The sequence below is a fragment of the Rattus norvegicus genome, chromosome 1 (genome assembly GCF_036323735.1).
Source record: "Rattus norvegicus strain BN/NHsdMcwi chromosome 1, GRCr8, whole genome shotgun sequence".
In the NCBI taxonomy this organism is placed as follows: Eukaryota; Metazoa; Chordata; class Mammalia; order Rodentia; family Muridae; genus Rattus; species Rattus norvegicus.
In genome coordinates, this window is record NC_086019.1 from 46,643,035 (window position 1) to 46,657,255 (window position 14,221).

At 42.2% G+C, this 14,221-nt stretch overlaps 1 protein-coding gene across 1 annotated transcript in view; it reads right to left on the reverse strand.

The window, feature by feature from the left end:
• Positions 1-242: 242 nt before the first annotated feature.
• The window catches only part of Nox3 (NADPH oxidase 3), a 64,833-nt gene continuing 50,854 nt past the window's right edge, over positions 243-14,221 (reverse strand). Inside the window, exon 13 of the mRNA NM_001004216.1 lies at positions 243-369. Within this exon, the coding sequence (NP_001004216.1) occupies positions 243-369 (127 nt within the window). The remainder of the gene's footprint in view (positions 370-14,221) is intronic.

The following is a 14,221-nucleotide window of genomic DNA, read 5'->3' on the forward strand; positions in this document are numbered from 1 at the left end:
ACCTTCAGTGCCCATAAGTAAATTCATATGACAGCAGAACTCAGTTAGCCCGTTCCGATGTGCTCTCATTCAGGGCTACTTAAGCACTTTGGAACCACAGTGTGGAGAAGATGAGGCTACAATTATCCTCTACATAGAGTCTAAAATGCTGCCTATTTGGCCCTTTGTGGAAAAAAAAGTCCTTACCCTTGACCTATCTGATTCTAGCCTCTTTGACAGTGCATTAAATGTACCTTCAACATCTAGAAGTTTTCCTTGTTGTAATAGAAATGAACGCCCCTAGGATCTGAGGATGAGTACAAACGGCACATCTTTTGAAGAGTCTTTGACATGGCTTTGGGTCCACAGAAGAACACGCCAATGCTGCTGCTGCAGGTGGGGTAAGAAAAGGAGAGAGTGTTACTTGGGCAAGGCCAGCAGGAAGCCATGACAGGCCTAGGAGGTTAGGAAGCAGACACTGTGGCCAGGCTATTAATTTATTTTCTTATCTGTCTGTTTCTTTTGCAAGAGTCCTTCCGGCCTGCAGTCCATTGCTCTAGCCAAGATTCCCAGAGCCCTGTGGTTCCCAGAAACAGGAACCAGGGACACAAGAACATAGATGCTGGAGGGGTTTTGATAATAGCACGGGGGGGGGGTTGGGATACGGTGTGGTTTTCGTCAGGTAAGTTGGTCAACATCTTTTTGGATCTGTGGTTAGAGTGTAAATCAGGACTTCTGACTCATCATCTTCATCCCAGCACCAAGGATAGTGTCTCGCTTAAGTAGACAAAGACCACACGTTTGCTGAAGGGATGAGTAGGTGGTCATGTTGATCATTGCTGCATGATTTTGGGCAGGGCTGGAGGTCTTACATATGTAATCTGACAATCACACTGTGTATTTTATTGAAAGCAAAATAAGACAATATATTCAAAAGTTATTATGAAAGGGTTGGTTTTGACTAATACCTTGTTCAATCTTGCCATTTTTATAGATAATAAGGTGTATATTAAAGTAATAAGAACTCAATTTATTTCTCCTACTGGAATTCAATCTGCAAAGGATGCTTAAAGGAAGAGATCGAAGAGACAAGTGTTGTTGAAAACCCAGTCTTCCAAACAGTGTGGCCCTTGATCTTTGTACTTCCAAAAATAGTGTGGAAGATGCAACTTTGCCTCACATCGCAAGAGTACCCCAGACTCCTGTGTAAGCAGAACACTGGTCCAAGGGCTCAGGGCATGCCAGCCCCTATTGAAAGGTACAGAGGGTGAAGCTTTCCTCCCCATTGTCTAAGTCATTGCGCACTGTGATGTTTTCTTGTCCTAATATCCAGCATCAGCTAAAAAGTACTTTCTCTAGCCCAGACCAAAAGTACCCACATTACTGTGTATAAAATCATTAGGCAGCTTGTTATAATTGAGATTCTTTGGCTGGGATCCATGGAGAACTTTTGGTTAGAAGCCAGGTAATATTGAGGCAGATGGGCCTATGAGCCATACTGCCTCAGAGAAATTCTTCAGATCCAGGGCCAGCCAGCTCTACTGCCTTTCTTCCAGCCACCTTCTGGTAGAACGTGCTTGTATAGCCTTGCTCCGAGCTCACACAGTAGAGTGGTTCTCTGCCATATATCAGAGTCCTATTTTAACAATGTGTTCTGGGACCATGATGCCCATCGTAGAAGTTGATGGTTTAACCACATTTTAAACTACCTTCCAAAGAATCCACCAAATGGCTTCATCTACAAATGAGAACAGATTTGAAATGTCTAAGTGTCACTTTCAAAGATATCCAGATATTTGTGAAAGTATCTTTTTTTTCCCCAAAAAATGCTTTATACTATATAATTTGACTTGAGGTAATTTTTAGGTGTTTATGGGAGTAGGAGATAAATGGCTAAGGAGGCTGATGTCTCTGCCATTTGGCTGCCATGAGCTTTGGGCACATTAACTACTCTTCTCAAAGTCTTATTGCTTCACGTACAGATAATCAGGAGGATCTTTCCTTTCAAGGTCTCCTTCCTCTGTGCTCCCAGCTTCTCTCTGAGGATGGAGAGAGGCAGGGTCAGCCCTGCCCTGTCCATTTGTTTACTCCACAGTGCTCTCTGTAGCTATTAGCTCTTGAATATCCATATCGCACATGTCCACAGGGCTTCACCTGCTCCTCGGGGCTGAATAGAGGATGGGAAGTGGGGTGTGGACACAGAGGACAAAACATCTGAGGGGAAGAGATCAGGTGGAGGCCCTTCTTGATAAGGAGTCACATCTTTGCTGTGGGTAGGCTGCCCAGAGGTATCCTTGCTCTTGGTTTCAAAGGTGCTCTTATGGTTGGCGATATTTTCCTATTAGTGTGAATGTCACCAAAGAGGTTGCCACTGGCCTGTTCCCACAGATTGGAACTGACCTTTCATTTATAGTTAGAGTCACTGTTTGAGAAGCTGATGGCGTTCTTTGATGCCCTGCCTTTTAGAGCCCCTTTCAAAGTATTGAGATTGTGAGCCATCAGGTGAGCCACTGGTATTTTCAGTGGTTCTCAGCTCCCCTACTCTGCTGTGGCTGTTACACTGTCTAGTGAAGTCCAGACTGTTCCGTGCTCAGGGCCCATAGTTGCTTGGTTATGCGGTCAGCAAAAAGTCTCAGGAAGACCATTTCCTATCTGCCCTCAGCTGTGACCCAGCAGTCAGCCCTTAATCTGTCTCTCTTCTCATCATTGCCCCCAAGTAAGGCTCCTCACCTTCTTTACCAGCCTTGGCATTTATGGCACCAATATAGGGTTTCCCGGCCATGAATGCATCCCATAAACTATGGAGCTGAGAGAATCTGCACAAAATGGTTAAGGCACAGATGTGGCAGGTTTTTTTCCCCTTCCTTTTTCCTTTATGACACAATGGGCAAGTACAGCAGAGACCTAATGGGATTGCTAAAGAAAAAAAAATTCTTCTATAAAAATTTAATTATCCACAATTGCTTAGAGTTAAAAAAGAAGATTCTGTGCAAAAGAAGTATAAAAGCACGATACACCATTTATCCTCCAGTTTACAGCCCGAAAGCTGCAGAGCTTGCACCCGGGTGCTGAGCTGGATCAAAATAACAGTAATGGCGTTGACCAGTCTGAGTGGCTGACTTTGGTGAGAAAAGGGCAGATTTCACAGAAGGTGAAAGAAATGGTTAAAAACATCCACAGAATTATTCCGAGTTCTCATAAACAGGAGACTTCTTTCTCTACCCACCCCTCGTGTTTGTTAAATAACCGCTGTGCTCTTCTCTGTGGGATTTATTTATTTATTTTTGTCTCAAAACGGTTGAGCAACACCATGCGTGAAAAGCATCCAAAATATCACCCGCCAGGAGATTTCAGCCGAGCAGTTAGATAGGCACGGGGCTATGCCTGGGAGGAATCTCACCACCCTCACCCCCAGATTCCCAGACAGATAGATGGGTGTGTGGATATGCCTGGGGGTAATCTCACCACCCCCTCGACTCACCAATTCCATTGGCACGAGCCCTTTTCTCTTTAAATTGTACGTTTGTTTTTATGTGTTGGCTTTTATGCTTGGTAAGTTATAACCCTGTTGGGGCAGACCCTAAACCCTGTTAAAAAAATCAAATTACTTTATACCCTGAGTGTGTTCTGCAAATAAAATCGATAAACAGAAGCTTCCTGCGGATTTATGAAGGCTCAGGACGACGGCACCGAGAGCTACAAACTCGGTTTCAGACAGTGGACACACAAGTTCTGGTTAATCTTCCCAGTGAATGTTTTTCATTAGAAAAGCCTCCCAGTGATTGATCACATAATTACACTTTATACAACACCATCTTTTTCATAACTACAGACGATACTTGCGCTGGCCAGCTCTCTCCCTTTCTAACCCATATCGTAGTCAATGCCCAGCAGCCGGGTGTACTTAGTTTCTCAAGAGTGTATGGTGGTCAATCTTGACTGTCAACATGATTTAGAATCCCCTAGGAGATACACCTTAGGGGGCAGTCCGAAGGTATTTTCAGAGAAAATTAACTGAGGAGGAGGAAAGACTGACAACAAGGGCTGGGGTCTCAGACTGAACACAAAGGAGAAAACTGGTTGAGCAGAGGGATCCATTACAGCTTTCTGCTTCCTGACTGCGCATGCACCGTGAGCAAGCACTTCCTGTTCCCCCAGCTATGATGAACTGCTTCCGCAAACCATGGACCCAGAAAAACTTTTTCTCTCAGAGCTGCTTCTTGTCAGGTATTTTGACATGGCAGCAAGACAAGAAACTAATGCAGTGTTCTCCTCACTGAGTTGTTTATCCCCGGCTGCAGATGTTACTAACAAAACTTATGTGTACCTCTTCTTTGCCCACTTTCCAACAAACTCTAAGACTGTCACTGTACACTCAGGATTCTCATCTCTGTTTCCTCTATGTCATCATCCTTTCACTTGTTCATGCTGAACAGTAGATATGAGTGAATTAAGCTGTTGCCCTTATGGAGTGGGGGTGGGAAGGAAGTTGAGAAGGAGGAGGAAGAGGAGGAGGAGGAGAACAAGTAAGAGGAGGCGGACGATGAGTAGGGGGATGAAAAGTAGAAAGAGGAGGAGGAGGAGGGGGAGGTAGAGGAGAGGGAGGAGGGGGAGGAAGAGGAGGAGGAAACTAGTAGATTCATAGTACTGGATCCCAGAAAATGGTGGAACGATTTTTCTCCATCCTATATTTTTCCCTTACCCTCGTTCTACCTCGGTCTAAGACATGTAAGCATATAAACAACCAAAAGATTTTTCTACAACTCTTAATTTACTGGAACAATGCCATCAAAGTAAGTTAACAGAGTAATAACTCTACCCACTATTTACTTACGTTCTTAGTCCCCCAACGACAAACAAAGCTAGTAATTTTTATGGAATTTTTACTCTGTTATAACCAGAGCTGGGTGCTCTCTGGTGGAAAAGGTACCATTTAGCTATGGGGACAATATTTCCACCATCCATTATGGTGGCTTTACTTTTCTTATAAAGCTATAATTTATCACGTGCTGGATTTACATTTAAATCTATTTCTTTGAGTGTCTCGAACATTTTAGTCATATAATGAATGTTTAGGATACCCTGTTAGATAAAGGACCTGGTATGCTATAATCAGAATGCTAATTTCCTAAAAATATCTCTTAACATCAGTTTTGCACATATGCATGTACAAATGAGAACTGAAGGGTGTGCACACAAGCAAATGTAACTGCAGATGGACACATTTACTCAATTTAGTAAAAAGGTATTTTTTAAACAGTTTTGAAAACAATGGGGGTCTAAAATACATTCGTGTCATATGGATCAGAAGCACCCCCACTTGTGTAGTAAGTTGACACCGTCTTCATGTCTGCGTTGGATGACTCTGTCCTGACGAACACTGACATCCCTGTCTCTTCTTTCCCCTCATTGTTAGAGAAGTTATTGATGAAAACTGGGAAAAATCTCAAAAGTTTTTATGCTAATTAATTTCATAAAGTTCACACCTAAAAGGCACGGCGAAGATACCAGCAGGTAGGTCAAAAGCAGAAAACTATACATATTTTCTGAAGTGTAAGATCAAAGACCGAAGCCCTACAGACAAACCTCTTAGTCAATTAAGAACAGCTAAGCCACAGGTCCACAGGGGTGAGTGGATGCACAATGTGTGTTTGCAAAAAAAATAGCTAGATATGACAAAGCTATATTTATTTTCACTCCGCCTGTCTTCTCGAAAGTGATTTTCTGACTATGAACACTTGTCTAAAGGTTGGCAGCATATTGAGAATGCTTACAGAAAATGAAACAGGGCTTCCATTTTTGTACAAGACACATTTCTATAGATCCATAAGTCCTAGGTGTCAGTGCATGCACTAATTAGCCCATTGTACTTTAATGGGGGGTGGCTCACATTGTATGCTTGGAATACTTTCCTGTGCTTATATAACTGAAGTAATTGGCAATTGTCACATGCATGAGAGTTTGGGCAGAGCAAGAAATGACCTCTTTAAATGTATACTCATTTGCTCTCTGTTGATTGTCTTTGAGCACTATACTCATGTTTTTGTAAATCAGCTGGTATAATTACTGAAATTAATTACAGATAAGAACAGCAGAACATACTTTCCTGTTTTCTGCTTCCAGTCTTTGATCTATTTTAAAATCATCTCTCCTGTTTCTCATTTGTATTCATTTTGATGCCATCAATTTGTTTCTCTATTACTGTTATTTTTGCAATTTTCTGGTTCCTTCAGAACTTGCTCAATCCGCTTTGATCTGCTTCCCTTGAAGCTGTATTTTTGGTGGTGTTTTTCATGTTCTATAAAAAAAAGGTTTTTTGCGCTCCTTTCTCCTCCGTTCTTTTGATTCAACTCTTTCTTAGGACAGGAACAAACTAGCTTTGAGTGAACAGGTAAATGTGATTACAGGAGTTAGTGCTAAGAATGCCTAGTTTTGTGCCAGTGGTGGAGAGCCTACTTCAAAGGCCTTGGGGAACAAAGGATCTTTTCTGAGGCTACTAACAAATCCAGCAATTCTTCCTGACCCACCTTTGCCAAGAGATACCAGCTAATGGCAGGAGAAGCTGTCCTTGTGAGGGTAGCCAAGTGGGCTTGGGAACAAACATCTTCATGACATAATAAGGGGAGAACATACTGTTTATCTGTCTAATAACCATCTTGAAGAAAATTAATGTAACTTTGTCCTTTGTGCGGAACAGTGATTGGATTGTGTTTCATTTCTATCTGGACAAAGGCCAGCATATTGCAATACTTCTCAATATTAGATTTTCTTGTTTAAAAATTAGATTTTATTGGCATTCTCCTTCTGTAATTTCTTCATTAAAAGCTTCATTAAGCATAAATCTCCTTTTACAAAGAAGAAAAACAAAAAAATTATTTTACGGAGGTCATTTTAAAAGTCTTCTTGAAGGGCGGTGCTAAGCTCGATGCTGGAGATTTGCCGGGTCCCAGGGACCTGGCATTCCAGAGATGAAATAATGATTGATTTTGCATGGATTTATCTAATATTAATTATATTGATGCTTGAAGCAATTTAATAAGCCAGTGTGTTCCGGAGTCTCAGGCTTTTTACAAATCTGATATTAATTTTTTTTTTCAGGTAGAAAGTAGTCGGTAGTGTCTTGGTTCTGAAATGGCTTAACCCCAGGAGTCTTTTTTTCCCCTGGACAACATGAAATCATACATGAGAGAAAGAGAGTTTGCACACCTACCATGCTGAAAAACAGAGCTCGCCATTCCATGCAATCGTGTGCTCTGATGGCGGGTTCTGGTATGGGGTGAACATGCCTTCTAGCTTAGATAGGACTGTCCTTGGCTTCCCACTCACTGCCTACATGGAGCAGACTCAGCTGCCTGAAATGGCATTTTTCTGAGCTGGGCTTACACAAGGCTGGCCTTGCTTTTGGCTTCTCAACACCTTGTGCTTCTGGCTCACACCCTCCAGGGAAGAAAGATGATTATGTGATCTGATTTGCGAGGCCTTCTGCATTGGGCTGTCAACTTTATATTATGAAAAGGGTGAGCACAAGGTAGCGTCAACGCAGGGAGATCACTCTGAAGGCTGGAGCTGTCCACATGAATTTAAAGATGGAAATTTCAGAAGCCTGCAGTTTGAGGCTGGGCTAAGGCGGTATCTCACAGAGGAGATGCTTGCCTGGAAGCGATGGAGATCTAAGCTTGCTCCTCAGAGCCCGTACAATCAAAGTCAGACTTGCTGATATGTGCTTGTTATCCCAGTTGCTAGGGAAGTAAAGACAGGTGAAGTTTTGAGGTCCCTTAGGCAGCCATCCCAACTAATCCCAGAAAATGGGGTTCTGGGCTAGTAAGGAGAAACCCTGTCTAAAAAAACTAGGGGTGTGTGATGCCTAAGGGATGACATGAATGGCTGTCTTCCAGCTTCCACATGCATGTGTACATGCCATTCTCCTGCGTCTCTGTCACACTCAGGGAGCCAGGAAGTGGGAAATCCATTTTGTCATCAGTGAAAACAAGAGGTATAAATTTGTTCAAAACTATATTTTTCTCCCAAAAGAGAAAGTAGGAACAAACCCACTTAAGGTTTTACATATGAGCATATAGCATGAAACTACTCTATTTGCTCTGGAGAAGAATGAGGAAGGTGCAAGGTGAGGGGAACTTCTCCCAGCGCTTAGAGAGGCTTAAGAGGTTGAGATTGAGCATCCATTGTTAAGTGGATGCTTAGAAGACTCCTGGGGGGCGGGGTTGGAATGGAGTCACACATTTGGAGACTAGGTGGTGCTCCAGGACTGGATTCAAGGCTGGGCATCCACAAGAGCCAAGGCAAGGAGCAAAGTAAACAAGAGAGAGCCAGGATTCGATAGCAAGGAAGAGCTGCCCTTGCCATGGGCTGGCAGCTCTGTGAGATTGCCTAAAGCTGTGTCTGTGGAGCAGAAGCTTGTCTGTCACCTTGTACAATGGATCCACCTCCTCTTGACTTTTCAGCTAGATGCTAAGCTGTTTTCTGTCTTTCCTCTTAGGATTCTGCCCCTTATAGGCTGATGGAAGTCTCTACTCACTTCTTCCCTCTACTGTATGATCAGGATGCTTGGGACCCTCACAGAACATTCTCAGAATGCAGGGTTTCCCATGGAAGGCTGTCAGAACACAAGCTGTACTCCCAGTTTGCAGGGGTCTGTCTCTCAGCACTTGTGGCAGTGGAAGCCCAGTGACTTCACATGGACCAAGGATACTGCAATAGGATGCTTATGAACCTTGAATGCTTCTCTACCCCTCCCTCTTCCCTTCCTCACCCAATATCTGTGAAAAGATCAGGTTCTAAACAGAGACACGGTGAAACTAATAGAGGTCACGAACCAAATGCATTTAACAGATATCTATAGATCAGTTCACACTAAAGCAAAAGAATACACCTTCTTTTCACAACTCATGGTATCTTCTCCAAAATCAACCATATAATTGGTCACAAAACAGCCCTCAACCAATACAAGAAGATTGAAATAATCCCATGCATCCTATCAGACCACCATGGCCTAAAACTGCTCTTCAAAAGCAACAGAAAACCCACATACATGTGGAAACGGAACAGCTCTCTACTCAGTAATAATTTGGTCAAAGATGAAATAGAGAAGAAATTAAAGACTTCCTGGAATTTAATGAAAATGCTGACACATCATACCCAAAGTCATGGGACACAATGAAAGCAGTGCTAAGAGGAAAATTCATAGCACTAAGTGCACTGGTAAAGAAACAGGAAAGATGTTACACTAGCAACTTAACAGCACACCTGAGAGCTCTAGAACAAAATAAGCAAGCACACCCAAGAGAAGTAAATGGCAGGAAATAGTCAAACTCAGGACTGAAATCAACCAAATAGGAACAAAGAGAACAAGACAAAGAATCAGCAAAACCAAAAGCTGGTTCTTTGAAAGAATCAACAAGATAGACAAATCCCTAGCCAAACTAACTAAAGGGCCCAGAGGCAGCATCCAAATTAACAAAATCAGAAATGAACAGGGAGACATAACAACAAAAATGGAGGGAATTCAAAAATTCATCAGATCCTACTACAAAAGCCTATACTCAACAAAACTGGAAAATCTAGATGAAATGGATGATTTTCTAGACAGATCCCACATACAAAAGTTAAATCAAGAGCAGATAAACTTTCTGAACAGGCCCATATCCCATAAGGAAATAGAATAAGTCATTAAAAACCTCTCAACCAAAAAAGCCCAGGGCCAGATGGATTTGTTCAGAATTCTATCAGACCTTCAAAGAAGACTTGATACCAATATTCCTCAAACTATTCCATAAAATAGAAACAGAAGGAACACTACTGTGATGGTTTGCATATGCTTGGCCCAGGGAATAGCACTATTAGAAGGTGTGTCTTGTTGGAGGAAGTGTGTCACTGTGGGGGTGGACTTGGAGACCTTTCTCCTAGCTGCCCGAGGATGCTCAGTCTGTTCCTGGCTTCCTTCAGGTCACAATGTAGAACTCAGCCCCTCCTGCACCATGCCTGCCTGGGTGCTGCCATGCTTCCACTTTGATGATAATGGTCTGAACCTCTGAACCTGTAAGCCTGTCCCAATTAAATGTTGTCCTTTATAAAACTTGCATTGATCACGGTGTCTGTTCTCAGCAATAAAACCCTAACTTAGACAACTACCTAATTCATTCTATGAAGCCACAATTACTCTTATACCTAAACCATACAAACACGCTACCAAAAAAGAGAACTTCAGACCAATCTCGTTTATGAATATCAATTCAAAAATAGTCAATAAAATTCTCACAAACCAAATCTAAGAACACATCAAAACCACAATTCATCATGATCCCAGGGATGCAAAGTTGGTTCAATATACAAAAATCCGTTAATGTAATCTACCATATAAACAAACTCAAAGAAAAAAATCACATGATCATCTTCTTAGATGCGGAAGAAGCATTTGGCAAAAACAATAACCCTTCATGTTAAAAGTATTGGAGAGATCAGGAATTCAAGGCTCACACCTAAACATAGTAAAAGCAATTTACTGTAAACCAACAGGCAATATCAAATTAAATGGAGAGATACTTGAAGCAATCCCACTAAAATCTAGGACTAGACAAGGATCCCCATCTCCCCATTTTATTCAATATAGTGCTTGAAGTCCTAGCTACAATAATAAGACAACAAAAGGAGATTGAGGGGATACAAATTGGCAAAGAAGAATTAAAGGTATCATTGTTTTTAGATGATAGTGTACATAAGCAACCCCAAAAATTCTATCAGAGAACTTCTCCAGCTGATAAATAACTTCAGCAAAGTGACTGGATATAAAGTTAACTCAAATAAACCAGTAGCCTTCTTTTATACAAATGATAAACAGGCTGGGAAAGAAATGAGGGAAACAATTCCCTTCACTATAGTCACAGATGACATAAACCATCTTGGGATAACTCTGACTAAACAAGTGAGAGATCTGTATGGTAAGAACTTCAAATCATTCAAGAAAGAAATTGAAGATCTCAGAAAATGGAGAGATCTCCCATGCTCATGGATTGGCAGAATTAACATAGTAAATGCTACAGATGACTACCAAAGACAGTCTACAGATTCAACGCAATCCTCATCAAAATCCCAACACAATTATTCAAAGACATGGAAAGAGCAACCCTCAAATTCATCTGGAAAGGCAAAACAAACAAACACCAAAAAAACCCCCCCAAAAATCGAAAACCAAAAAACACCCCAAAACAAAACAAACAAAAACAAAAACAAAAACAAAAACACCCCAGAATAGTGAAAACAATTGTTAACAATAAAAGAAGGGCTGGGGAAATCACCATCCCTGACCTCAAGATCTCCTACAGAGCAATAGTGATAAAAATTGCATGGTATTGTTACAGAGACAGACAGGTTGATCAATGGAATAGAATAGAAGACCCAGAAATAAAGCCACACTCTTACACACACTTGATCTTTGACAAAGAAGCCAAAAATATACAATGGAAAAAATACATCTTCAATAAATGGTGCTGGTCTAACTGGATGTCTGTATGTAGAAAAATGAAAATAAACCCAAATTTGTCACCATGCACAAAGCTCAAGTCCAAGTGGATCAAGGATTTCAACATAAAACCAGATACACTGAATCTAATAGAAGAGAAAGTGGGAAAGAGCCTTGAACTCACTAGCACAGGAAGAAACAGCCTAAACAGAACTCCAATGGCTCATGCTTTAAGATCAAGAATTGATAAATAGGACTTCATGAAATTGGAAAGTTTCTGTAAGGCAAAGGACATAGTCAATAAGACAAATCAGCATCCTACAGATTGGGAAAAAATCTTCCCTGACCCCACATCTGATAGAGGGCTAATATCCAAAATATGTGAAGAACTCAAGAAGCTAACCTCCAAACAACCAAACAACCCAATAAAAAAAATGGGGTCTAGATCTAAACTGAGAATTCACCACAGAGGAATCTTGAATGGCTGAGAAGCACCTAAGGAAACGTTCAAAGTCCTTAGTGATCAGAGATAAGCAAATCAAAACAACCCTGAGATTCCACCTTATACCAGTGAGAAGGGCTAAGATCAAAACCTCAGGGGACAGCACATGTTGTCAAGGATGTGGAGAAAGAGGAACACTCGTCCATTGCTGGTAGGAATGCAAACTGGTACAACTACTCTGGAAATCAATTTGGAGGTTCCTCAGAAAATTGGAAATAGACTTATCTGAAGACCCAGCAATACGACTCTTGGGAATATACTCCAAAGATGCCCCACCATGCCACAGGGGCACATGTTCCACTATGTTCATAGTGGCCTTATTTGTGATATCCAGAAGCTATAAACAACACAGATGTCCCATGACAGAAGAACGGATACAGAAAATGTGGTTCATTTACACAATGGAATACTCAGCTATTAAGAATGAGGACATCCTAAGTTTTGCAGGCAAATGGATGGAACTAGAAAATGTCATCCCGAGTGAGGTAACTCAGTCTTAAAAGGACATGCATGGTATTTTCTCACTAATAAGTGGATATTAGTAAAAAAAAAAAGTACAGAATACCCAAGATACAGTCCACAGAACTCAAAAAGCTGAAGGGCCTAAGTGAGGACACCTTAGTTGGGTGAGAGAAGAAAGCAATCACAATGGGGGAGGAAGGAAAGAATAGGGGATGGAAAGGGGAATGGGTGTGGGGGAGAGGGGAACATGGTCTGGTATTGGGTGGGGGAAAATGACTGAAGCCCTGAGGCCCAGCAGAAAGAATGGAAACAGGCGACCTCAGGAGGAAGAACGTTGGGAGGATCCTCTAGAATGTACCAGAGACCTAGGGAGTGAGAAACTCTCAGGACTCAAAAGGGGGGAACCTAGATGAAAGGCTCTACAGTGGGGAGAGGGAACTTATTGAGGGATGGGGTTGCTATCTCACAGCCAAAACTCGGACCCATAATTCTTCCTGTCTGAAAGAAATTCGGGAAGAGAAGATGCAGGGACAAAGTGGGATCCAGCTCAAGGGGAGGCCCCAAGGCCTGACACCATTACTGAGGCTATGGGCATTCCCCAAAAGGGGCCTACCATGACTGCTCTCCGAAAGACTCAACAAGCAGCTGAGTCTGTTATAGCTATGTGCACCCAAACAACGAACAGAAGCTGCTGACCCCTCTGGTTGGATTAAGGAAAAGCTGGAGGAAGCTAAGGAGGAGGGCAACCCTGTAGGAGGACCAACAGTCTCAATTAACCTGGACCCCTGAGATCTCTTAGACACTGGACCACCAGCCAGGCAGCATACACCAACTGAGATGAGGCCTCCAACACATAGACAGCAGAGGACCCCTGGGTCTGGGATCAGTCAGAGAAGATGCACCTAACCCTCAAGAGAGGTCTGGTGGGGTGGGTGGGGTGGGTGGGGTGGAGACATCCTTTTGGAGATGGGGGGGCAGTGCAGAGGGGGATGGGAAGGAGGTATGGGATGTGGAACTTAGGGGGCCGGGGTGGACCGGGAGGGGAATAAAATCTGGAGTGTAAAAGTAATAAAAAAAAAAAAGAGGAGGTTCAGTAAACTCAGACAGACACACAGGCAGCTAATAAAGACAGAAAGGCATAGTTCCAGTGCTGAGAAAATATAAGGAAAAAATATGAAAAGGTGTTGAATTGATCAAAAGATGAATTATGCTCACCATAAAAGAATTCCACAGGGCAGAAAAAGGTACCAGGGAATTACAGAGAGATCAATGAAGCATGGAAGGAAGACCAATGAGAAAAAACTAGGCAATCATGGAGAATGGAGAAGTCATCAGAGACACGGGGGTAGATTTTAATTTACTGATAAAGGAACAGATAAAAAGCCAGAAAGCCTCAAATGGCTTGATTGCCAAGGTAGATATGAGTAATGTATATTAAACTTTGTAACACACACATAGAGATTATGGTTTCTTGCTTCCTGAACATAATGTGTCTTGGAACCCTTGATCATTTATCCTGAGGTTGTGCCTCCACACACAGTTTACATACAGATACCTTCAGCTGGGGTCCTCACCCCAAATCCCGCTGCAGGCATCACCTGCTGGACGTTTGAATGTTTAACAAGTATCTTAAGCTAAACGTTAACAATGCAACTTCCCCTACCCCGTGTCTTCTACACAGTAATTCTCACGGTCATGTCCATGCTAACGAGTGGAAGTTGATTCCAGCTTGGGTCTTGCCCCAGTCCATCAACAACTCATGCCCATTCAACCTCTGGAAAATGTTCAGCATCAAACTGCTC